The sequence below is a fragment of the Syngnathus leptorhynchus genome, chromosome 10 (assembly GCF_054491065.1).
Source record: "Syngnathus leptorhynchus isolate UIUO chromosome 10, UIUO_Slep, whole genome shotgun sequence".
NCBI lineage: Eukaryota > Metazoa > Chordata > Actinopteri > Syngnathiformes > Syngnathidae > Syngnathus > Syngnathus leptorhynchus.
The window spans coordinates 11570033-11596622 of record NC_141204.1 but is presented as its reverse complement, the minus strand read 5'-3'; the positions used below and the strand labels follow the sequence as shown (position 1 = coordinate 11596622).

General features: G+C 45.0%; 1 protein-coding gene across 12 annotated transcripts in view; it reads right to left on the bottom strand.

Moving 5' to 3' along the window:
* The window catches only part of itsn1 (intersectin 1 (SH3 domain protein)), a 29301-nt gene extending 2973 nt beyond the window's left edge, over positions 1-26328 (bottom strand). For 3 of the 12 annotated variants that reach the window (XM_085921415.1, XM_085921421.1, XM_085921424.1), the window contains exons 1-36: positions 26146-26328; positions 20218-20275; positions 19993-20085; positions 19809-19872; positions 19404-19564; positions 19142-19330; positions 18514-18589; positions 18326-18426; positions 18186-18249; positions 17968-18105; positions 17726-17820; positions 17472-17611; positions 17265-17387; positions 16941-17090; positions 16655-16795; positions 16484-16571; positions 14992-15131; positions 12960-13078; positions 12539-12813; positions 12167-12330; positions 10169-10413; positions 9645-9906; positions 9173-9369; positions 9020-9099; positions 8762-8934; positions 8632-8677; positions 8437-8558; positions 7816-7939; positions 7372-7566; positions 3116-3237; positions 2122-2228; positions 1927-2028; positions 1768-1849; positions 432-530; positions 266-349; positions 108-191 (exon numbers count right to left, since the gene is read on the bottom strand). In XM_085921415.1, coding sequence (XP_085777541.1) covers positions 108-191; positions 266-349; positions 432-530; positions 1768-1849; positions 1927-2028; positions 2122-2228; positions 3116-3237; positions 7372-7566; positions 7816-7939; positions 8437-8558; positions 8632-8677; positions 8762-8934; positions 9020-9099; positions 9173-9369; positions 9645-9906; positions 10169-10413; positions 12167-12330; positions 12539-12813; positions 12960-13078; positions 14992-15131; positions 16484-16571; positions 16655-16795; positions 16941-17090; positions 17265-17387; positions 17472-17611; positions 17726-17820; positions 17968-18105; positions 18186-18249; positions 18326-18426; positions 18514-18589; positions 19142-19330; positions 19404-19564; positions 19809-19872; positions 19993-20085; positions 20218-20245 — 4473 coding nt within the window. In that variant the 5' untranslated portion in view covers positions 20246-20275; positions 26146-26328. Of the gene's footprint in view, positions 1-107; positions 192-265; positions 350-431; positions 531-1767; positions 1850-1926; positions 2029-2121; positions 2229-3115; positions 3238-7371; positions 7567-7815; positions 7940-8436; positions 8559-8631; positions 8678-8761; positions 8935-9019; positions 9100-9172; positions 9370-9644; positions 9907-10168; positions 10414-12166; positions 12331-12538; positions 12814-12959; positions 13079-14123; positions 14208-14991; positions 15132-16483; positions 16572-16654; positions 16796-16940; positions 17091-17264; positions 17388-17471; positions 17612-17725; positions 17821-17967; positions 18106-18185; positions 18250-18325; positions 18427-18513; positions 18590-18752; positions 19115-19141; positions 19331-19403; positions 19565-19808; positions 19873-19992; positions 20086-20213; positions 20276-26145 lie in introns of those variants that run through there. The other 9 variants (XM_085921418.1, XM_085921427.1, XM_085921426.1 and 6 more) reach the window with 8 other exon arrangements.
* Between the last annotated feature and the right edge of the window lie 262 nt (positions 26329-26590).

Here is a 26590-nt window from a genome sequence, read left to right as displayed (position 1 = left end):
TCACTCATATGCGTTTCCACCGCTTTGACTTTCTTTGGGTACATTTGTAGGAGGCCAATTTGGGTTTCTTCAATTTGGAAGATGAACGTGAAAATGCAGAAAAGTACCTCGGACAGGCCTTCACACTGAACGTGCGTTTGGATCCACTCCAGACGATCAGAGTTCTCCTTCTCCCTCACGCCCTCGTTCACCTATACGCCACCACAAACAGCTCAGTTTTGTATTTGGGGCTTTTGACTATACAAGTGAAGCCATGAGAAAGCACCTGCGAGCACAACTCCTCCGCCTTCTCCAGAGCAGCTTTCAGGTGACTGTGGTCCGGATGCGACTCAGGAGTGTTTTCCAAGATCTGGTTGCAAAGAGCAGAAAACTGGAGAGACATCACTCTGGGTGTGTGCGTGCAGGTGCGTATGTGTGTGTGTCAAGCGTACGTTCTTAATGATGAGCGGGTAGCGAGTGACTCTCTGCATTGGCTTGAGCAGGAAGCTGGAGAGCGGCATCCCCTTGCAGCGGGGGTCCATGGCTAACCTCTGACGCACGTGAACAAACAAAATGCAAACTTATCTATGCTTCTCGCCCGTCACTGTTGCAACCTACTGGTTTACAAAAAAATGGAAAAATACTGAAGTTCCATACAATTTTCGTGAGTAAGATGTCAAACTGCAGTTATTTTCATTTGAACATAAAGTGGTATTTTTCAATGGGGAAAAAAAAAGGGCTAAAACACACAGGAATAAAGAGTAGAAAATATTTCTGGAATCAAGTTGTACTCTTTACGAATATGTCATAATTGTGAAGAAGTTTAAAATAAAATAAAATAGAAAGTCAGTTTTTGTGTGCGCACTGGAAATTAATTAAAAAAAAAGTACATCATTATCCAAAATGCAGAATAAATATTCTAGCACAGTGTTTTCCAACAACTGTGCCGTGGTACACTGGTGTGCCGTGAGAGAAATTCAGCTTTGAAGTGGGAAATTGTCCAATATTAATTACAGAGTGCATTGTTAATAGAATGCATTGTTAATGGTCAGTTTGCGCAAGGCCTGCTCAGCTACCTACTAATCACGCATGTGTGGCTAATCGGAGAATCTTGAGATTTCACGTTGTGTTTGTCTGATTGTGCTGCATCGGCACATATTCAGTTTGCTGCTGTGTGCTTTTGATAGCAGTGACACTCTGACGGCCGTGGTGCGTTTGTGAACTGACAGAAATACCAGCATGTAGTTCAACCGGAGAACCTGCATTGTTCATTTTCACCAACATGAAACACACAGTCAAGTCATGCATGACGCCTTGACTGTGATCACCACTCAGCTGCTGCCAGAACAGCAGTGTCTTTAAACGTGACTTTATTCTTATTGTCGCAATATTTATAGAGCTAGTCTAAAATCGTAAACAGAGTCATGTTTCTAGAAAACTGTCACTTTAATTAAAAAAAGAAATACAATTTAGAAATATATATATTTTTTTTTATTCAATTATGCCAATCTCCACACACATACGCACGCACACACACGCACACACACACAACTTTATTTATATATCACGTTCACGATGTCTTTTGTTGTCATACAATTGATTTAAAGATAGAAGCTGGTGTAACACCTCACAGATTTCTGTTGGTGGTGTGCCGCAAGATTTTTTCCAAAGAAAAGGTGTACCGTGGATGAAAAAAGGTTGGGAAACACTGTTCTAGCAAACCTGTCCTAGTTCTGATTGATGGGTGGTAGGATTGGTGGACATTGGTGTCTGAAGCGTATTGATTACCTTGAGGAAATCTTTGATTTCGGGATTGTCGTCGGTTTTCTGCTGAATCAGCGTGGCTCCGTTCAGCTGACACGAGCAGAACCTGCGCAATCACCATTGGGCGTAAGAAAAGGATCACGTGACCTTTGACACTGTGCGTGCGTGCACGTGACCACCTACCTGATATAAGGCTGCATGTGTGGCAGCTGATTGGTGAGGATGTCGCCGATCATCTTGACAGGCATGCGATCGCCCGACATCTTCTTCCTCACCCTCAGCGCTCTGCAGGCGAAGCGGCGGTTGTCACTTTTTAGGATGGTATTTTCCCAAAGGCACAGCTCACAGTACATGAGGGCGATGACAATGTGCCCTTACTTGAGCAGCTTGATGTTGCACATGATGAGCTCCTTCCAGTTGACAAAGATCATGGCCACCTCCTTCTCACTCAGCAGCTCACATTCCAGTAGAGGCTTGTGAAAGATCTAAGTGCGCGCAGACACACACACAAAATATTTTGGCGTTATATGGACAAATGAGGGCGGCTTGGTGGTGCACTGGTTAGCACATCCGCCTCACAGTTAGAGGGTGCGGGTTTAATTCCACCTCCGGCCCTCTCTGTGTGGAGTTTGCATGTTCTCCCCGTGCCCGGAGGTTTCCTCCAGGCACTCCGGTTTCCTCCCACATCCCAAAAACATACTTGGTAGGCCGATTGAGCACGCCAAATTGTCCCTAGGTGTGAGTGCAAGTGCAAATGGTTGTTCGTCTGTGTGCCCTGCGATTGGCTGGCAACCAGTTCAGGGTGTCTCCCGCCTACTGCCCGATGACTGCTGGGATAGGCTCCAGCACGCCCGCGACCCCCGTGGGGACAAGCGGTATAGAAAATAGATGGATGGAGAAATTATTAGATTTTTACTTTTGGGCACAGGATAAAGAAGACATGCCTTTGAGTAACATGCTATGATGCTTTGTGTTCGCGACATCTGTTAGCTTGTCTATACTGTCTGGCAAATAGACTCATGTTTAGTAAGACAGCAAACTTTGAAGTATTTCTGAAAAATTATGACTTATGAAGTTTGTTGGCGGCATCAAGTGCATTTAACTAAATTTTTTGTATAAAACATATTGCAGGATAGTGCTCATACCTAAAAGTACTCAGAAGTAAGCCAAGGTAGCCCTAAATACATACAATTATATTTCTTTCGTTTAGTTAAAAACAAAAATGTCGTCCAGGTGAACACAAGGTCTGCTGCCCCCTGCTGACCACCAAAGGAACACAAACATAAAGGCCCTTCTAAATGATTTTCATTGAGACAGTCTGCATCTAGTCAAGAAAGAAATGGAGTTATGTTGAAAAGTCCCCCACCCCCACCTCAGTGACAAGCTGCAGGTCGTTGACGTAATTCTCCTCCGTGACGATGAGCTCGTGGATGTAGCCTTGACGTTTCCTCTCCATGGGACTCAGCATGTCCAGCAAGTGCAGGTCAGCGCACCCTGAAAATACAAAAAGTTGCACATCAACTAACATTCGCGGTGTCAATTAAACAAAAATGAGAATGTGATACATACCTGATGTGAATTTTTTTTCTGTTTGAGAAATTGCGTGTTAGAATAAGGAGCATACGTGTGTCAGAGCGTTTAATCATTGTGATGCAGTCGGATTCAGCACCTTGCACAACGCAGAAGTCAATTGTGCCGCACTTACATTCATTCTGTACACACCTTCCTTGAAATCTGCGCAAAAAGCTCACTTGCGCCCACCATATTTTCACCGCTGCACCAAGCGCAAGTAGTGCAGTGCATTTGCATTTGGCTCATCAGAGTTCATCAAAGGTCAGCCCGTCCGTGAGTAAAGTCAGACACATTCAAATAGCTCAAGCCCATGTGGGATGCCGGCGGCTTAGTTACAACTCAATTGCATCTTGGATATTAAAAAAAAAAAAAATCTTGGATATTTAAAAAAAATTATATATATATATATATATATATATATATATATATATATATATATATATATATATATATATATATATATATATATATATATATATATATATATAGGGCGGCTCGGTGGTACAGTGGGTAGCATGTCCGCCTCACAGTTAGGAGTTCGATTCCACCTCCGGCCCTCCCTGTGTGGAGTTTGCATGTTCTCCCCGTGTCCGCGTGGGTTTTCTCCGGGCACTCCGGTTTCCTCCCACATCCCAAAAACATGCTTGATAGGCCGATTGAGCACTCCAAATTGTCCCTAGGTGTGAGTGCGAGTGGGAATGGTTGTTCGTCTCTGTGTGCCCTGCGATTGGTTGGCAACCAGTTCAGGGTGTCCCCCGCCTACTGCCCGATGACGGCTGGGATAGGCTCCAGCACGCCCGCAACCCCCGTGGGGACTAAGCGGTTCAGAAAATGGATGGATGGATATATATATATATATATATATATATATATATATAGAGAGAGAGAGAGAGAGAGAGTTAATAAACCAGCTAATCCCATTCGTGAAAGTAAACATTAAAAATCACAATACTGTCAACAACATCCAAATATATGGCAACTATTACAGGGCTCGTCTGTTGCTATGGGAATAAAAGGAAAGGTCTTGTTGCCCTGGTAACAGCGGTTGTTTCTCATGTCACGAGCGTTCTTGATTGTTAGTTTATGTCAAGTATATGTTCATATTATGGCGACACATACAATATAATATGTCTTTATTTACTTAGCGCTTTCACATGGTGAATTTTAGTTCATGATCTGTTAAGAACGCAAGTGATTTAATGGGTCTTTGTCTTAAAAGGTTTGGTGATTGTGAAAGTTTCTAGGAATAAATTGAATAGTGCGATTAAATGTGTGTGGCTCAAATGTGAATGCAGTTTGTAAAATCCAGAAGAAAGGCTCATTCGCTATGGCAACCTATAAAAAAAAAAATCAAATCGAAGGTTGCATTTAAGTGAAGGTCGGTGCTCATTTTTGAGCGGCTGAGGTAAAGATTGCTACCTTTTGTCTTTGTGTTTCAACAACAAAGGCACACATTTCTGAGTGTATAAGTATCAGATCATTATTATTTGGGTAAATGTGTTTTTGTGACATTTTTCGTGGTGTGCTGTGAGATTTTTCTTGTTGAAATAAAACGTGCTTTGACAAAGCACTGCTCTACAGCACACACACTATGTCAAACAATTGCTGATCTGGTTTTGATGAAGCAAGAAAAAACAAACTCCTGGCTGGAATGACTCACGACTACTAGAAGTTCATGCCTTGTGCGCTTTCAGGTCAAACCATGAGATCGTTATAGCAACAGACGAGCACATAATAAAGACGTAAACAGAAAATGAAGTCAATACATCAATAAGTTGTTCAAAAAAAACGACTGTGGGTAAATCAATAAAATGTGTAGATACAATCCCAAAACTCTGTACCGTGTGTGTGTGCGTGCGTGTGTGCGCGTGTGTGTGTGTGTGCGTGTGTGTGTATGTGTGTGTGCGTGTGTGCGTGCGTGTATGTGTGAGCGAGAACGCAAAGAGAAGAGGAGGAGTCTGGACGAGTCTTTGGCTGTAACGTTCCACATTGGAACGCATCCTCCAGCAGATAGTGGGTCTTTCTGTGAAGCTGTGAGGAGGGGTCGCGTTAGTCAGGGAGAGGGGGGGGGGGGGGGGGGGGACTGACAGGTGAAGGAAGCTACTGAGGGTAGAAGTAATAAAAAAGAAGCAAAGCATGGATGTACAAAGGAAGATTAGAACCACGCTGAAAAAATTTGACTTTTTTTTCCTTTAAAAGAAGCCATCATAGTATGAAATTTTAAAATTTTCATCGTATTTTGGGGAGACATTTTTTGAGAGCTAAATTGGAATTTTGTCAACGGAGGCCTATTTTGTCGATTAAAAAATATTGAATTTTTCTAAAAGTCCAAATGGTATGAGAATTAAGTCTAATTCTTAGAAATATATAAATATTACTGAAAATATGTAACTTTTTCAAGAAAGACTTGTCATTTTAACGATTTTAAAACACCCCCAATGCATTTTTTGTTGCAGAAAAATGGATTCCCTCCCAATTTTCTTCCCCAATTAAAAAATATATTTTTGCTATTTCATTCTTCCCTGAAAAGATAAAATTGAAATGTAAATGAAACTTTCCTATCATGGTCTGTCTTTTTGTTCAGTGTGGCTCTCCTACTTCCAGACAGGGATGAGCTGAGCTGCTTCTAAAATGGCACAATCTCCCGTAAAGCCACAAAACGACCCACTATCCACTTCTCCACCGCGCTACGACTGAGGCGTGCATGTGCATGCGTCCATGTGAATGGAGTCCCAGTCAAACATGTCAACCAGTCCAATCTACCTCTTGCCTCTCCTCGCCGCGCCTCTCGCTAGACACAAGATGGTGAGGCGAGGTGAGGCGAGCGGAGACGCGCCAAAAGGCAGACGCTTAACGTTACGGTTGCTCGGTCGGTCTGTCTGTCTGTCTGTCTGTGTCTGTCTGTCTGTCTGTCTCTGCCTGCCTGCCTGCCTCTGTGTGTGGCTTCTATTGGTGATGGAGCGTCGCCATTTCCGGGTCATGTGACCGCTTGCTGCTGTCCCATTGGTTGAGTGGTCTAGTGGGCGTGGCCTAGTGGGTCTCTTTGAGGGCTTTGAGGAGAGGGGGGTTCTGGGGAATGATATGATCCTAGAGAAAGGACGACAACAACACCATCAACAAAAACAACAATAACAACAACAAATTGGGTGCTAGGCGGGTGGAGCGTGCGGCGACGGTGACAGTACACAAGTCGAACATCAAAAGCGGGCCACCCCGCACAAGTATTTGTTGCATTCATTGTCTTTTCCATAAAACCTTTCTTTTTTTTATTCACATAGGTCAATGGCTATTTGGTTGTGTTTCATTGTAAATGCAATAAAAATGATTGGTAGTAAGTCAGTTTTAGTGCTACATTTAACTGCTTGGTGTAATAAATAATTGGTGAATTAAAATTGTCAACTGCTTGCCTTAAGCTCTCATAAAGACTTTATGGTGGCAACAATTTATATTTCCAAAACTATGGCAAGACCACTCATACACTAACTAAAGTATATTAGTAATGACGCACATGTAAGAAATAAAGTGTGTGTCTGAAGGGCTCGTGTTCTCTCTGTAATCTTTTTTTCTATGATGGAGAGTGGCGAGGGGGAGGCATATGCGGGGAAAAAAGGAAACACCTAATAACACTGACAGAAAGACGAATGAACACACACACAAAGACTATCCAGAGGTGGTGTGACTGAACTGTACACCACATAGAGGCCATAAAGGCAAAAAGGCAGACGGAGATGGAGGGCAAAGGACACAGAGAGACGGACAGAGACAGATAGACACAGAGAAAGACACACAAAGAGACATGAGAGAGAGAGAGAGAGAGAGAGAGAGAGAGAGAGAGAGAGAGAGAGAGAGAGAGAGAGAGAGAGAGAGAGAGACATGAGAGAGAAAGAGAGAGAGAAATAGAAAGAGAGTGCATCGCCACACCAATCTGGCGTGTGTGTGTGTGTGTGTGTGTGTGTGTGTGTGTGTGTGTGTGTGTGTGTGTGTGTGTGTGTGTGCGTGTCAGAGGGCGAGGACGTTTGGAGTCATTATATATTTAGTGGGTGCATGCGTACTCACACTGTGTGCTGGGGTCGGTGTCGGTGGTGAGCTTGACGTAGTTGCTGGGAAAGAGCCCCTCGTGGCCGTTCAGCTCGCCTTTCCACCAGTCGCAGTCGTCCTTGTTGAGCACGGTGATCACCTGACCCTTCTGGAAGGCCAGCTCGTCATCGTTCTGCGCCACGTAGTCGTACATGCCGATCACCTGGCACACGGCTTCCGCAAACACCAAAAGTGCAAAACAGAAGCAAGTCGGATGCAGGACTGAAGCTATCGAATCGTTTCAGAAAAGAGTATTCTTTGGCATGCCTGGTTTAAAAATAGATTTGCATTACTAAGCAATAACGACTTTTCACCCCAATGCATCTTTTCGTCATGTTCCATGAAAACTGTGTGTGTGTGTGTGTGTGTGTGTGTGTGTGTGTGTGTGTGTGTGTGTGTGTGTGTGTGTGTGTGTGTGTGTACCAGTGTTGGTGGGGACCAGTTTTGGTGGCGTGGGCTCAGTGGGCGTGGTCTTGCTGGTGCTGGGGCTGAGCAGCTTGACGTAGTTGGCCGGAAACCATCCAATTTGTCGCTTTTTCCCCCGGGCCTCGAGTGATCACAGCGCAGAATGTCAAGCACCCAATGAAACGGCTTGCTTTGTGCTGTGAACGCAACTTAGCACAGCGCTCGGATGCCATCTGAATCTCGGGCGAACGTTACTCGAGAGATTCACTAAACACATCGACTCTTCTTTTCATGCGTCCTAGGATCAAGCACTCTGAAGCTTGTGCAACACAGAAACAAAATAATAATCAATCTTAGCTGTCGATCTTGCCGGCACTTCCGCTTTAGTGTGAACCGTGTTAGAACATTAAAAGGTATATTAAATGTATGTCGCAATTTTCCGCACTGAAAAATTTACTATAATCTCCGTCATTATTTTTCATGTACAATTATGACACATTTTGACAACTTGATGTTGACCGCAAATGACATCACGTGCACAAGGCTTGGATAACAACCAATCACTAATCAGCTTGCAAAACATCCGCTGAATGTTAGCCTGTTACTGCCGCTGCTCTGGCTCTCCATCCATTGTTGTACCTGAAGCTCGCCCTCCCACCAGCCGCCCGGGTTCTTCTTCCTGATGAGGATAAGCTGGCCTGGCGCTAACGTTAGCTGCTCCGCTCCTGTTGCGCAGTAAGGGGCAATCACCTGGGCGATCTCTGATGAAGAGAAAAAAGAAAGAGGATTATTGACTAGTCACGTTTGAAAAAGATGTGCTTATGATTAAGTCACCTGGTTTTTTGCCAAGGCTCCCCGTTTTTCCTGCTGGTCCTAAAGACTGGAGAGAGGGGTGGGGGGAATGAACTTTTGTCAAGAACCACATGCTGCTTCATCTCATTCCGTGCAGCAGTCTATATCTCACATCAGATGATGCGTCCCGCGGTTTGACGTAGTTGGAGGGGAAAACCCCGGTCTTGCCCGCGACTGTGCCCGTCCACCAGTCGCCCTCCTTCCTGGTCACTGTGACAACGTCTCCTTGCTGGAAACTCAGGTCGCCCTGCTCGCTGCTCTCGTAAGTGTACATGGCCACGTACTCTAAGCAAGCACGTGAAGACAAGTGAGTGGCGGCGCACGTGCACACAAGCAGAATGTGGAGGCGTTCGCTTTCTGCGTGGCTTACCTTCTCCTGACTCCAAGGGCTTGCATGGGGTGGGGGAGGGGCGTTTTCCATTAGGGGGACTTTCTGACATCACGCATTCACTGCCGGGGAAAGGAGAACCAAGCTTCAGTGATTGAAAAGTGCCTTTTTAATTGGAGAAGAGAAAAAGCGTACCTGGTGTTCTTGCCACGTGCTGAGGAAACGAGCGGGGCTGCGATTGGGGCTGCCATCGGAGCCGCCGCGGGAAACGCAAGCGGGGGCGTCATGGTGGCAGAGATGAGCTTCACGTAGCTTTTGGGGAACCATCCTCTCTGTCCGCTCTGGAGCTCTCCCAGCCACCACATGTCCTGCTGCTCCAGCACCGTTATAATCTGTCACACAATAGTGTCTATTTAAAAAAATTAAAAAAAAGACAACACAATACAAAGAGAGAATGCAATTTCTGCAGAAATTGCATGTGACTGCTGAGTGTGTCGACAGAAAGAATAGACTTTAATCAATCAGTCCACCAGCACTGTATTTTGAAGGTGAAGATTTAAAGGAGTGGAAGTAACAGTGGTGGGGAAAAACAAAAATAAGAAATTTGGTCACAAATAACTATGGGTCACTGAATTAAAAAAAAAAAAAAAGTTGAGATGATGGTGACCTCATTTTTGTTGAAGTTGAGGTGGTTGTCCTTCTTGGCTCTCCAGGGGTACAAGGCCTGAGCCTGCAATCCCTCCACCTTCTCCCCCTGGCCCAGCACGGGAGAGGGCGAGGACCCCGTGGTCATAGTGGCCGGCGTGAATGCCGAACGCTGTCGCAGCTGAGCTGACGGGACGCTGAGGGACGGATTCTGAGCGGCGGAGGAGGTGGGCCACGCGTCCCATCCTTCGCTGTCCATCTGGCTGCTGCTGTTTGATGGCCATCTGAAAAGTGCCATCAAAAGAGCGTCTCCTCTTGGTAAGGGTCCGTGCTTAACAAAAACACACACAATATTCTGCGACTTGAATGATTACGATTGTCAAAATACTCGAGAACAGGTGGTGGTGAAGCACGAGTCGTGTTTAGACTGGGGAGGGGTATTAGTACAACCTTTGGACTTGACTTTGAGCCACAGGGTTTGAAGCTGAAGAAAAACCATTGTGGCTTTTCGGCACACGGAAGAAAAATGTCGAGCGTAATCCTCACGTGGTGCTGAAGTCGGCCCAGTTACTGTTGGCCGACGGCGCGGATGAGGAAGTCTGCCCGGGTGCAGGGGGCGGCGTGCTGACGGGCTGCCAGGCCGAAGTGGCCGTGGCCGAAGCGGCCGCCCGCAGGCTGACAGGCGCTTCGCTGTCCGGTATCCGTTCAGCATAATTGGCCGGAAACCAGCCAGTTCGTCCCCTGAGCTCTCCGCCCAGCCAACCGGGCTCCCCCGTCTGAGTCTCGTCCACCTAGTGGGACACAGGAGACGGTGAGAGTCATGGACAACATGCAAAGCTCAAATCCAGATACATGGTCATGTTTCTAACAGAAAAAAGATCAACCTATGGCTTATTTATGGACAAGCTGGTGCGGTGATTTTTTTTCCTTTGTTTTTTCAACACAGCACATCTAAATCCAAACAGGATAATCTAGCTGGTATGAAGCATTCAAATGACAGGTGGACAAACATGAGTGAGTATGAGCTGACAGTCGAGCCGGGCCCGACTGGTCCGGGCACTTACCCATTCCCCCCTCACCTTCAGTTAGCACAGCAGAGAAGAGAGCAAAATGTTACACGCACACACAAACACAAAGGCATCTGGGAATTTACCAAATTTACATGTGTCCATACTCAAAGCCCTACCATATTATCCGGACTATAAGGCGCACCTAAAAACCTAACATTTTCTCAAAAGCCGACAGTGCGCCTTATAGTTATATTGCAACTCCATCCTTGTTGGGCTCCCTCACAAACTCCTCCATAAACTGCAATTGGTTCAAAATGCTGCTGCCCGCATCATCGCCAGAACGCCTGTCCATCATCACATCACTCCTGTTCTGCTTCAACTTCACTGGCTTCCTATAAAACACTGCATTAACTCCTCCTCCAAATTAACATTCCCACCCGGTCTCTTAGGTCTGCATCTTCTATTACTCTCACTGTCCCCCATTCTGTCTGTCCACTAAGGGAGCTAGAGCCTTCACCTGCTCTGCCCCTCGTCTCTGGAACTCTCTCCCCCCTGACATTCGAAACATCGACTCCATTCTACAGTTTGCATCCCACCTAAAAACCCACCTTTTTAAGGAAGCATATACTTGAACCCCCCATTATGCTGCAGATGTTTCCTTTCTTTTATACTGTTTTTATATTTGATTGTGTATGTTATTTTATCTTTGAACGGCGTCCTTGAGTGCCTTGAAAGGCGCCTTACAAATAAAATGTATTATTATTATTATTATTATTATTATTATTATTATAGTCTGGTGCGCCTTATATATGGATCAATTGATGAATTTGTTTATCTTTACTTGTACACAGTGCTCTGCCAAAATGTTTCAGTACGTTTTAGTACGAGGAGAGCGGAGACGCTTCCCAGCATTACTGCAACCGTGGTCAGGGGGCGTCACTGAATAGCTGTTGTAGCTGTAAATTTACGGATCGATATGGAAGGGAAACATAGGTAAGCAGTACCAATGCATTAGATCGAACTTTAGTCAGTTCTGATCATTTTATAGAAGATTTGGAGTTTGAGAAACGCGATTGTTTACAGAGGGCTCATTGGTTATTGGCTAGTGGATGCATACCGCAACCCTAGTCAACCTCAGTTTGTTGCAGCATAGCTTCTATTTTATGCGCCTTTTACTCCGGTGCGCCTTAAGTATGAAATAATTTCTAAAATAAAAGATTCAATGAGGGTGCGTCTTATAATCCAGTGCGCCTTTTGGTGCGAATAAATACGGTATTTATTTGACATGATGACATCAATGGGAGGTCGGGTTGAAACAGTGTGAACGTTTCATGTGACAATTTTAGTGAACAAAATGATTACGGTTAGTGGTATCTTTAAGATATTGTTAAACAAAAAGAACTGTAAGGAAAAAACTGCCCTTTGCCAGCAAAAAAAAGAGGTTTATTACAGTCGCTGTGCCCAATTTGATGAGTGTTTATTTAGCTACCATTTCATTGCTGAGGAGGTGCCAAGTTGTGTGCATGCTTTGTACCATAATGACGTCACCGGGGGCGATGCTGATCTCATCATGGCTGCGAGCGTCAAAGGGGTACAGAGCTCTGTAGTAGACCACCTTTACTGCCGCTGGCCGTTGTTGCTCAAAGCCGCTGCCTGCTGCCTTCTGCTCAAACAGGCTTGCCACTGGAGCCTTTTCTGCTGTGCAAAGAAAATAAGATTAACAACCCAAGTCAAACATGGACAACTTTAAAGTCTGCCTCAAGTCTGCCTCAAGTCTTAACCTTCAAGTTCGAAGCACATTTAAAGTTACTGTGCCCAAAATTGATCAAGTCAAGTACTAAATTAGGAAGCCCGAAGCTGGAATCCGCCCGCCAATCGGAACTAGACACAGCAGCCTTCAACTGACCTGTCGAAGCCCAGGGATCGACCGGCTGGCTGAAGAGCTTACTGAGTTCCTCCTGCATGTCGTTCTTGCCCCAGGCATCCTCGTCCTTCTCCTCCACGGATGCAGCAGTCTTGTGACCTTCAGCGTCCTCCTCCGGGCCTCGCCGTTTCCTCTCCTCTTCCTCCTGGGTGACCCGGTTAAGCCAGGCGTGCGAGGCGGGAGCGGGGCTGGGCGCCTTGAGGGCCAAGCTGCCTGCGTCGTCGTTACTCCAAGTCAGAGTTTTGTCTGAGGACAACCTGAAGCACAATGTCAGGCTGTCGTGTAAAAATGACCTCGCATATAAACAAAGTAATCCTCTGCGTAATCATGTTTATGAAAATCCAATAATGTTTCCTTTAGAACATCTTCTGCTGGAAGCCGTTTGCTCTTTTTGGAGTCCTACCTGCTTTCCTGCAACTCGGCAGACGGCCTGTCGATTGGCGCCTGCTTCATCGAGTGTGCATCTCCCTCCGGCTCATTCTGCTTCTGCCTTTGCTGGCGGCTGTGGATCTCTCTCAGCTCCTGCGAAGTGACACGGGAGATACGGGAAGCCAGAGTGGTAAGGAGGGCATGGAATCGGGCAGGCTGCCTGCTTCACGTGCCGACAACAGCGGCGACAATAACCGCTGTGTAGTTATGACAACCAACTGTGCCATTAGAGAGCGCATGTGTCATTTGCGCAGACTAAACTTGTCTTGACTTGGGAGCGAACGGATTGAAGTCATACCGCAACAAGAAGTGCGGGACACAATGTGTCATGCATACATTTCTGAAAACAGTGGACCGCCACATACTTGCCCTTGAGCATTTGCAACCAACACCTGGCCGCTTACCCGCTCACTCAAACGTCCGTGGTGGAAAAGCAGTGAATCTTTTGTGAGTAGGCATAAATTCAGACAACAGCCAATAGCAAATCTAACGGCCGCCATGCTAATTTTGTGACTGAGCGTCAACGGGAGACGACGGCAAGATTTGCTGCTCCCGTGTCGGCTGCTTTGGCGAGCAATTGTTGATCAAACGAGGACAAAACACGACATCACAGATTAGCAGAACGCCGCACGACTGTTAGCATCCCAAGAGAGGAAACGGACATGTGAATGGGAAAAGAAGCAGGAGAAAAAAGGGGAGGCAAAGAGGAGGGGATTCCAAAGGGAAATGTTACACTCTAATCGCAACTTTGGTGACGTGGTAGCAGGCGTTTGCCATGGATGAGCCAACGTCGTCACTTGAGACGTAGCCAGTGCAGCACGACAAGAGACGTGGCCAGCGCAGCACGACACGCACGCGCACACGCACACACCCGCACGCACCCCCGCACGCACACACACACACACACACGTTCCAAACCCTTGAGGATTGTTTAAAGTGTGAGCAAAAAATATATATGTCCCCTTTAAAAAGAAAATGCTCACACTGCAAATGCTCCTAAGTAGTTCTTGTCCACTTCTTCAAAAGTGTTTTCCACACAACCTTTTTTATGCTTATGTTTTTTTTTAATAATTCTCATCTATCAGGCCGAATCCCGGTCGCAGTACCACCCCAGCCCAGCAATGGTGGTGTGCTCTACCTGTCTCCCTCTTTGCTCGCCGTCAAGCTGTCGTCGCAGGGCTTCTATCCTGGCACAGTGGCTGGCATAGAACTCACACAGAGACTGGCATTGGCAATGGAGTAAAAAAGGGAGAACAGTGTGGGAGGGGAATAAATAAAGGAATATTAAACAGAAGGAAGGGTTCAGTGCGCAAAACTCACAAAAGTCGATGGGGTGAAGGCGGGTTATGAGGTGGGTTATGAGACCAGAGAAGAGCAACGTAATAATGCAGAGGGGGGGATGCTGAGTCAAAAGGAAGCCAGGTCAACTTCAAAGCAGGAGTGCTAGCGTCTACCTGTAGGTCAACTAGCAACGTCTTCCCATGTCTACGAGTTGATCCACATTTAAATAAGCCACTCAAAGAAAAGAATTCATTAATTCAATAATTCATTCGAATTATTATGCTTCTTTCCTCCCTCCGAGTCCATATCTCTCCGATTTGACTCAAACATCTGACAGTAAATACAGTGAAGCCTCCATCTTCCTCTTTCTGCAGGTGAAATTAAGACAGCTCGTTTTTTGAGCAACAAGGATTAATATCTATACGGCAACACACACTAAAGCAAACATCAATACTGTAAATGACAAATCAATGCTGTGCAACAGTGAATTAAATAAGCGATGTAAATGCAGACCACTGCATAAAGCAACAACATATTTGAGTATTTGGATGAATCGTGGAAAGAACACTGAAAAATGTCAGTTCTTGACTTGCACACACAGAATATTTAGCAAATAAGTCGTGCAATGCCGTGTCAAGTATTTGGTTCAATGTTTGAGACAGACAGAGAGACAAAACTACAGGCAGCCAGCCAGCCAGCCCAAATGTCACTGAGTGTTTGTATACCTTAAGCTGAGTGTTGAAAGCATCAATCTCAAGCAGCTTGGCTCTGGTTTCCCTCTCCACGGTGTCCAGCTGCTCTTTGAGCTGCTGTCTGCTGGATTCCTTCTGGTCCACAGCCTTCTGCAGCAATGAAAGACTGTCGCCTGCATGCACAAACCCAGTTTGTGGGGATCAGATTTGCTATGATCATGAAACGCTGGGGCTACCCAGGAAAACTTTGGCATATTGGCCTTTCGGGCGAAATACAGTGGAGCCTCGGTTTTCAAACGTCCCGGTTCTCAAACAAATCGGTATTCAAACAAAAAATTCGAGATCTTTTTGGTTTGGATGTCGGACGAAATTCGGTTGTCGAAGCTCGTGAGATGAGCCGAGAGGACCCGCATGCCAACTGACTCTGTTTGTTATTACATTCTCGTTACTCTGAGGATTCCATCAACTCTTATCATAACTCCAAACGAAGCAAGTGGGAGCAGTAAAGCCATCCTAAAACACAAAGACGCTCCTAAAGCAATGCGACAGGGAGTGCCCGGCGTGGTGCGGTTGTGCAATCAGACCAAATTAAGGTCCCTGCGCACTGAGGTCCACTTAAATTTTGGAAAGTACATCAGGACTTTAAAAATATTTTCTAAATTTTAGCGACCGCTCTGTCACAATAATGCGACCACGTGGTGCACTTGAAAAATGTCGTGTTTTTGTTTTTTTGTGCTTGGAACGGATTATCTTTTTTTTCATTATTTGTAATGGGAAAACATGATTTGGAATTCGAACAATTCAATTTTAGCACTTTAATTTTGGAAAGTACATCAGGACTTTAAAAATATTTTCTAAATTTCAGCGACGGCTCTGTCACAATAATGCGACCAGCGCGGTGCAGTTGCGTGGTTGGCGACGGGCTACGGTTGCACGTTCGGCGGTGCACTGCAGTTGCGCGATCTGACAAAAATGCGTAAACGAAAAAATGCTTAAAAAATGTTTTGTTTTGTTTTTTTTTTTGCTTGAAACAAATAAAAAAAATTTCCATTATTTGTAATGGGAAAACATGATTCAGAACTCGAACGATTCACTTTCCGAACAGACTTCTGGAACGGATTGTGGTCGAAAACCGAGGCTCCACTGTATTACTATTCTACACCGACGTCTATAAAAAGAAAGGGGGTTTTTTTCATCACAATAATGCGACCAGCGCGGTGCAGTTGCGTGGTTGGCGACGCGCTACGGTTGCATGTTCGGCGGTGTGCTGCAGTTGCGCGATCGGACAAAAATGCGCAAACGAAAAAATGCTTAAAAAAGTTTTGTTTTGGTGTTTTTGCTTGGAACAAATTAACCCTAACCCATGATTCAGAATTCGAACGATTCACTTTCCGAACAGCCTTCTGGAACGGATTGTGGTCGAAAACCAAGGCTCCACTGTATTACTATTCTACACCGACGTCTATAAAAAGAAACCTAAGCAGCGAATGGTGTTTTTTTTGTTTAGTTTTTTTTCATCACTCACGGTGCTGGCTGCTCTGTTGAACCTGTTTGAGCTGGTCGTTGAGAGTCTGCTTGTCAGGAATGAGACTCCCGAGCCAGTGCTGGGAGTCCTGCAATGACACAAGCAAAACGTTGCAGTCGGCAGAACGCCATATTGGAGAAAAAGAAGCCGCAAGGTCTTCGCCGAGCATACTTGCAGCTGCCGCTGCAACAGCGTGATCTCGGCGATGCGCGTCTCCCGGGTCTGGTTGGTCTGCTCCACTTCCCTGCGCTGAGCCAACAGACGGAAGCGGACGTCCTTCAGTTTGCCTTCCAACTGGCTCTTCTTGTCATTCTGCGGCCGAAGCAGAACACCATTATATGCCAAAGGCATTTCTCGTAAACAGCTAATTATGCCAGCCGCTTGGCAAAAAAGGCGATCAATTTGCATTTGCCAAGTTCGCCAGCTCTTGCTTGTTGTGTGTGCGGTTTTGTGTTACCAACGCCTCCAGTTCAAACTCCAAGGTCTTCTTGCGGGCTTTGAGGAGAACAATGCTCTCCTGCTCTCGGTTCCTCTGAGTCAGAAGCTCCTGTCGACGCTGCCGCTCCCACTCCAGCTGCCTCTGGCGCTCCAGCTCGCGCTTCGCGGCCTGGACCACACACAGAGCAGCCTTTACCATCGCCGCGGGAACGTAGCTGGCTATACTAAAACTCAAAGTTGGGTTGTTTGTCGATGAAGGTGCCACTTTGGTGACATTTTGCCAATTGGTGGCTCAGCTCACTCAACGTTGTCAGAGCGGCGGTGCATCTGCTCCCAATCTAACCTCTCTCCTCTCGATTTCTTTGCGTCTCTCCTCTTCTCGCTGCCTCTCTATCTCCCTCTGCTTCTCAAGCTGCTTCTCCAACTCCTGCTGTCTCTTCCTCTCTTGCTCCAGCCTCTCGCGCTCCTGATACACAAACACCGAAGCAAGACATTTCTTGTCGTACCGTTGGCTTCCTGGCTTTAGATTGCCATGATCTGCGCAAGCGACCTTCCTCTCTTGCTCTTCTCTCTCCAGCGCCGCCAGCCTTTCCTGTTCTTTCCTCTGCTGCTCCTGCAGGGCCTGGCGTCGCTTCTCCAACTCCAGGTTGCCCCGCTCAAAGTTCTCCCGCTTCTTGTCCTCAAACGTGACTTTTAACAAATACAAGCTCATTGATCGTGTTTAATGGCAGTTCCTCTCTTCTCTTTACCATTATCAGCATGAGGTAGAAGGTAACCATGCAACCACAACATATGATGGAGCACCTGGGAGTTTCTTGTCCTGGTTGCTCTCCACCTCCTCCTCTGCCTCCTCAGGGACGCTCTTCTGGTCCGACTGCACGCTGTCACTTCGCACACGCCTGGAACGTGCACAACAACGCTATTGAGTGGTGCACGTGGAAGTTATGTTTAACTGGCATTTGGACGATGGGGGGGGGGGGGAACACACCTTCGAACAAAAAATTCTCTTCTTTCAAGTGTCCAGAAAACTGTGAAAACCAATGTACCTGAATGTGGGCGGGATGTAATCTGGCGGCAGCACGGGGGGCAGAGGCAGGCCGGACATGGCCATGTCGATAAGGTGCATGGCCAATATGAACTCCTCCGCCGTCAACTTGCCATCCTGGTCGATATCGGACAGACTCCTGTCAAGAAGAGAACATTTTATGCTTCAGCTAAGAGTGGGCCAATTTTGGAATGAGGAGTAGAAATTTCAAGTCGTGACCATATTGAGGCCAGCTGCCCTTGAGGAAGACTGGACTGCATGAGGATGGTACGCGCCTGCGGACCTGAACAACAACAAAAGGGCAAAATGTCAATGAATATACACACAGAGGATAATTCTGGAGGTGTTGGAGAGCGTACCAGTCAGGTGTCCGCTCATCATTTTGTCGTGGGAGTTAAAGAGCTGCCTGTACTTGAGCCTCGACGACTGAGGGACAGCCCAGTCGACGGGGGGCTGAGCACTGCCAAGATCAATGCAGCATAAGAGCGATTGTTGGTGTTTTTGTTTTCCTCAAAGTATCAGACGGCAGACACTTGCGGCAACCTACCTGGCGGCATCCAACGATGGAGCCTTTTGTAATTTGGTGCTGGAGCGGTTGAAGGAGGCCTTGTTGATTGAAGATGCTATAAAAAGGACACATATTTAAATATGTTTCCCAAAGTCCTAAGAAAGTGTCAGTGATATGCCTGGGTTGACATGACAAAATAATAAAGACTAATGGGACATTCTAAACCCTCGTATGTACATTTTGCCTCGCTGAAATCATGTTCAAAACGAAAGACTTACTCGCTCGTGTGACTTTACACTTCACAGGTGGGCGGACAGTTGAGAGAGCCAACGATTGGTTGTATTTGACCAAAGCCTGGCTTTCTTTCGACTATATATGATCCCCAAGAACACCTTTTCATTTTGATTTTACTCTGGTACAAACAAAATGATAATAGTGATTTTGTTTGATTAATGGAAAATTAATGAGCTGGATGAAGTGGCTGGGGAGAGGGAAGTCGGGGAGTCCTTCCTAAAGCTGCTGCCCCGCTACCTGACCCCGGATAAGCAGAAGAGGATGGATGGATAATGGAAAAGCAAAAAAAGGACGACGGTGAAGACGTCTCTAGTCTGTCTTGAAAATAAACACGATACCACGTGTCAATACGTGCTTGCTGAGATGCACTCACGCCAAGACACGTCACCTGGGTGGGAGAAGCCAGAGATGGGTTGCATCACGCCTGTGATCGAGGCTCCATTTGCCATGGGTGGTGCTGCCGCCGAGACCAAAGGTGGCGAAACGCCTACGGGTAGAGGAGGGAGTGGAAGAGGGGGCACGCCCGGCAGAGCAGTGGCGATGGGCGCCATGGCGGCCATGCCTGAAGGCGGGAAAACAGACACTGAGTATACAGATCGACCATTTGAAATGGATCGTCTGCAGGAGAGCCTTACCGAAGCCAGCCTGCGGGGGTAGAGACAGTGGGGCCTGTTTCATACTGGGGGGTAACGTGGAAGGGAGGGGGTGTCCCTGGAGTTTAAGCTTAATGAGCTTCATGGCAATGGAGAACTCGTGGATGTCCATACGGCCGTCATTGTTCATATCAGCCAGGGCCCTGCGAGCAAAAAAAATGGTCGTCAGTGACGGTTCTGCAGGAAGGAGGGCTTCCTTTCAGCTACCACTCCACAAATACACAATTACAAACGCTCGAGAGTGAGAGAATAAGAGATAGAGAGAAAAACACATGGTTTTTCAGCCCATGCATCATTCCCAAAACCATATTTGTCACCCAAAATGTCTCTGCTAAGGACATGGACACAATTGTCAAAGCTTTCGTCAGAATCTGTGTTTGGACTCACCAGATTTGGGCCAGGATGGGTGGCGGCAGTCCGGACTGCAAGAAGAAGTTCCTGGCTTGATCCCCTGAAAACATCAACACCCACATACAGGAAGTGAGCATACGGGATGACGCGTCATGGCACAATGCTCGACTTTGACGGAGATGTGGAATTTCATGCGTATGGCTTGAGGACATCAAGTTACCCGTGATGTATCCCCCTGCAGTGGGAGAGAGGCTGTGAAACTGTTGGTCATGTTTGGCTCTCTCATCCACCGAGATCAGGAACACGTCTAGACCTGAGACCCCAACAAGCGGACAGAAAAAAAGGGGGAGGGGGCAGAAAGATGTGAGGTTTGAGGAGAATGCGTTAGACATGAGTTTCACTTCCCGTGGAGACGGCAAGAGCACAGGGTGTTGCGCTTACAGACCCGCGAATGTTGTGGGGAACTGGGCCATGGTTCACTCAGTCTTGTTCAGAAACACGACCTGTAAAAGTATCAAAGATAAGGATTGGAAGCAACGAATGTGATTAACCATCAATCAACTCACACAAAGATTGGTTCACTGAACATGGAGATAGAATATACCAGTGTCATATGGCTCCAGGGTCAGCAACCAATGGTCTGTGGTCCACATACAGCGCACTCCACTGTGCATTTCCATTACCTCACCAATTACAATTTAGATGTTTACATTCCTCGACGGTCACCAATAGATATTTTCATCAAGTATATTTCTCTTCAGGAAGATGTGGAAGATTGCGTAAGAAACGAGTGTGAAATTCAAATTACCGTATTGGCCCGAATGTAAGACGGCCCTGATTATAAGACGACCCTCTCTTTTTCAAGACTCAAGTTTGAAAAAAGACTTTTTGAACACCAAATTTAATTTTTATACAGAAAATAATTACATCTGAAACAAATGATTATACCAATATATTTCAGAGAAAAAGCATGTTATTTTGCCTCATTTAAATCATACAAAAACTGTCTATCACATCTTAATATCTGAACATTTAAATATGTAAACTAAAGTGCAATCACATTTGTAAATGAATAGCTTTTTTTTTTTTTTTTTTATTAAATAACCATCACGTCTTTGCTTGTACTTTGCTAACGCTACAATATAGTTATATACTAGATCTGTGGAATAACGACTAGGCTGACGTCAGGGCGCACGTGCAGCGTTGTTGACAAAGGACGAGGAATTTGATCGATGGATATAATGATTTGGAGTGACACAGATGGTTTGATAATATTGTTGTAATATGACAGTTATTTGAAATATACTTTATATATCGTTATATGGGTCTGTGGAATAATTAGAAATGCAATTTACAACGGGTCCGACGTGAGCATATGCGGCGCATACACGGCATTGTTTACATAAAGCACGATCGATGGATTTAAAGAATTGGAGTGACACAGATGGTTTGATAAACGTGTTATTTATGTAATATTTACTTGAATAACTCTGAATGTTACGTCGTTTGTGTATATGTCACGTTAACATACCGTATATGTTTGCTGGTTCATGTCTGTTTTTGGTGTTGGATTTTGACAAATACATTTGCCCCAAAAGTGGGACTTATACTCCGGTGCGACTTATATATGTTTTCTTTCACTTTATTGTGCATTTTATGGCTGGTGCGACTTATACTCCGAAGCGACTTATAGTCCGAAAATTACGGTACTCACTTTGTGTAAAAGACGCACACGATCACAGCAACATACTCAGTCGATACCAGCAACCTTTAACTTAATGCTGCGCACAAGTGAAAATGGGTGTAATGTCTAGACCCCGAATATAAGACGACAGTCTTATTTCAATGCAAAAACACTCATCTTATATTCGGGCCAATATGGTAGTATACTGTGCACCAACAATGAGAATTTAATTATGACTTGACATGTAGGCATTTTAGTTTTTGTTTTTTACCTCGATCAGGAACGACCCAGACTATGTTAAAAAATGTTGCCCTTGCGCAAAAAGGTTTGCCCACCGCTGGCATCAAGATTTATGAGCTGTTGTGCAAACAAAAATCCTTGACTCAGTTTGTCATTAGTCGTAACATTAAGTAGAGGGCTGAACAATTTAATAACTTAAAAGGGAAATTGCTATCAAAAATTTTCAAATCGCAAAGGTTGCAATTAGGGACTTAGAAGAATGACTTTATTCTTTGTGTGTGTGTGTGTGTGTGTGTGTGTGTGTGTGTGTGTGTGTGTGTGTGTGTGTGTGTGTGTGTGTGTGTGTGTGTGTGTACACACACACACACACACACATATATAAAAGGCAAAAGAGTGGCGCTCTCCCAAATGATAGTGTGAAGAAACATTAAAACAAAGGCAAGAAAAAAGATGAAAAATAACAATACAGGACTCTTTCGAGGCCCTGTAATTGGAATGAGCTCAATAGCTCATTCGTTTAGCCATGCTAAAACAAAAAAATAACTTTACGCACTACACTATAAAGCATTTTTAATGTGTGAAATATATATATTTTTTACATATATTCTGTATATATATATATATATATATATATATATATATATATATTACAATTCATAGTGTGTACTACACTTTGCATTTAAGAAGTAAGAAGAAGTCATTGTTTGGATATCATCGTTTCATCATGAAACAGGAAAAGTTGAAGCGATAAAGCCTCACATTTTCTTACAATATTGTTGTAATTTGTAAAACATTGTAAACCCATCTGCCAGCACTTGTGCGATGGCGCCCCAAGTGGTCACGGACAAACACATCCAACCACTTCATTCAACAAAATAAACTTGTATCATAAGCATACTCGGAATGGAGCTTTGATGGCCACGAATGACAAGTAACTCAACTCGAGCGCTAGCCAGTTACCAACCAGCCGCTAAACTGAATCAGCAACGGCCAACGACGCTCTCGTTCAGTGTCGCACACTCACTCACCGGGCCAGGCCTTGCTAATTAAAGCCACACAATTTCAACGTCGCAGAAACTACAGCGTCAAGCGTGAGGCCACAAAGGGACGAAGCCGGCACCGCTCATACACATGTGATTGCCTGATTCATCGATAGACGACTGGGTTCTAAATTATGACTATGCTTCTACGGTCAATGTGTGAAACATGGAGGATTGAAATTTCATACGCAAGGATTTAAAAACATGACAAACCAATAATAGAATCATAAACAAAATCTACCAATACATACTCTTTGTTTGAAGTTTATTATCGCGGCGCAATGAGCTTTGAGTCGCCAGGCAATCACAAGGTATGAATAATGCTCACAGAAATGCATATTAAAATTTCAATAACCAATAAATCAACCGATTCATAAAAAATGGATATTCGTAATTATAAAATAGCTTCATTTTGGTACCTTAATTTGGCATCCTTAATCCCATTTTTTCCGTGAGCTAACATCAGCCGATTCATCAATCTGGCCCCATCTATTATCAATCTTATATTCGATAGCCATATCTGTAATGATCAGTGACAATAACGGGTTCCATATTATGTCCTCACTCTAAACGGCGTCGCTTCCATTTTTATTATTCCACAATTCTTACTGTCTCATAAAATGCCTCCAGAGTTTTTGTTTTTCTTGCGGTTCTGACCAAGCTAAAAACCTGTAAGACTTGATGGTCATCAGTAGCGAGCAAGCGGAGAATATTTGGAGTGGGGGGGGGGCATGTGATTTGGCTCAGTGGTCCCCGACCTCCGTGGATCATTTGGTACCGGGCCACACAAGAAAGAATAAATAACGTATTATTTTGCCCCTTATCAAGCAGCCTGAACAACGCTGACTTGCTGAATGTGAATCAGAACACCCTAGAATGGTTGGCTGTTTGGCATGACAAGCTATGATGATGATTTTACACCTTAGTGACGTGTACATAGCGTTACTCATGTTATGTTGTTGGTGCAATGTTATGAGGGTGCTGCAACTAAAGTTGTTATTTATTTAAACTTTATTATTATATTATACAGTGGTGTTCGCATACAGAATTACCCCATGCAAATAATGGTAGATGGGTGTTTTGGGATGGTGGTGTTTATGTGTTGACGCACTTCCGTTGTTGGTCTGCAATATGATTGGCTGGAAAAACAGTACGGTGACGTTTATTATTGTTGGTTGGTCTGTTTCGCGGGAATGGGATAGTTCAAACATGGATGATTTGTGCGAAGAAAACTTCCATAAACAATGTGCAGTCTGTGATTTATTTATGCTATTTTGTATTGATGCATTTGATTTTGATTTTCTAGAAGTGTTTTTAGAAGTTTTTTTCGCTTAAATCGTGACGTCGTCAAACACCGGCCCGTGGAAATATTGGCTGGCAGTAATCCGCTGTGGTGATAAAAAGGTTGGGGACCGCTGATTTAGCTCATCTCATTATACCACTCAACATTGTATTTAGCTGTGTTTAGTACTGATTGAAAAATATTTATCACTTTGAGTTGTCGCTTTGAATCGGACAAATTTCTCAGAGTTTGTTTTGATGGAATTAGTCTGGATAGATTAATTAGAGCATGTGGATGAAAGCCGCAATGCTGTTATCAAGGCTTGTAGCAGATGCCGGTTTAACAGTGACACACACACTCCCGCGCGCAAACGTGCACACATCCCAGATTGTCGTGTGGCGACAGCGATTAAGGTTGAGTCATTCTCTGCCCCTTGTTTGCCCCCATGACCCCTCTTACATGGAAATGTTTATGGATTTAAGAACTGTTAATGACCAATGGCCTGGATAGTCATATCTCGGGAAAAACCAGCCAGACAACTGTCGTCCCTAAAAGATCAACAAGGACGCCACATTGACTGAAAATAGTTGAGGTCTGTAAACAGTTGCAAAAGAGACGCAGTGTGCTTTCTCAGCAAATTTGCTGTTTTGATTCAATCAGCAGGGTCACAATCCACTAAATCCTGTGTATTGGCACCGGCTGGCTTACAAACGGTTCTTATTGCAAAACAAATTATTCTCCATTGGAAATAATGGATGTGAATAGCCTTTTTATGAGTATAAATGCACAATAGAACTAAAATAACCATAACTGATACCTATGAATAACTAACTAAAACTAGTAAATGTAACCGCACAAATCGTGACAGTAGAACTGTAATTATACTTTATCTTGCCATTGTTTACTTTAATCTACTCCATTTACAGAGCATAATTTGCAGTTGGGCGGCTCGATGGAGCAGTGGGTAGCACGTCCGCCTCACAGTTAGGAGGGTGCGGGTTCGATTCCACCTCCGTTTGCATGTTCTCCCTGTGTCCGCGTGGGTTTTCTCCGGGCACTCCGGTTTCCTCCCACATCCCAAAAACATGCTTGATAGGCCGATTGAGCACTCCAAATTGTCCCTGGGTGTGAGTGCGAATGGTTGTTTGTCTCTGTGTGCCCTGCGATTGGTTGGCAACCAGTTCAGGGTGTCCCCCGCCTACTGCCCGATGACGGCTGGGATAGGCTCCAGCACGCCCACGACCCCCGTGGGGACGAAGCGGTTCAGAAAATGAATGCATGAATGAATGAATGAATTTGCAGTTGTCCCAAAGTGTTGTCATCTACATTTACATGAAGCACGACCACACGGCTTACCATAGAGTATCTCAGGCTGGTAAAGTGGTACTGGTGAAATTTATGCTCATAGAAAAAAGAACTGCTTTATTGAGCTATATGAGGTACATGCGCGAGCATAACCTGGAAGGCTAAAACATGAGCTCCAAATACACTTACCTTATTTCAAGCATCAGTCGTTACCATAGAAACTACTGTACTTCGCACTAGCGTCTTGATCGAATTTCCAACCCAAGAGGCTGATTTCGACTCTTCCCCGTGATGCAGAAACGTTTAGTGACACCAGATGGACATTAAATCTGCATTTAATATGACATTTACGCACGCGGCTGCATTTTCTTACGCAATGATTGATAGGAATTGGCAGCCTAAATACCATCAACCCATCCCCGAGCTAATGGGAAACATTGTTATTATTTATCGTTATCAAGCAGACTCATCACATTGTGCGTGCTAGTTAACCAAAAGAAGATGGGTTTGACCATAAGCGACACCCGAATGTTGGTTGGCGTGAGGTCAAGCAGTGCAAGATGCAGTGATTTCACGTTAGCATAGCGACGGCTAACACTTTGGCTACCGGGGTAATGCCGCCCAACATCTGTCATCACGATGAATACACACCGGCGAAGTTACACTTTGTCCGGGCACGGCGAGCCAACGAGCTTTGGAACTGTTACGAGACATCAATCATGACGTCTAGCATCGTTGCTAACGCGGAGCTAACGTCATCCCCCTATGCTCACTCAGCCAGGGGACATTCTTTCGCATCACATCTGAAACAATTCCACTTACCTCATTGAAACACTGCCATGTTGAATCAATGCACAAAGTCGCTCCTTCGCTCAACTAGATGACGTAAAACACACCAAACCGTGTAGTTTAATTCCCAAAAGCTCCCCCGTTCTTTTTTCTACTCGTTGATGGTAGTTCCGAAATCCCGACTGAGTGAGAGCAGGGACAGTTGGGAAAATGGGGGTGACGTCCACAAACTATCGCGATACTCAACCGGGGTCAAAATTTAGGAAATGTAATCTCGCGATGGATGTACGCGGCAAGGCAATGAACAGTGGACCCTTCTATTCGAGGGGATACCGCCCCCCTTATCACAAAAATCCATGATAAATGCAATAACAATGATAGTAATAATAATAATAATAATAATAATAATAATAATAATAATAATAATAATAATAAAACATTTAACTTCCCTATATAAGCGTTTGCCAAGAAAAACAGG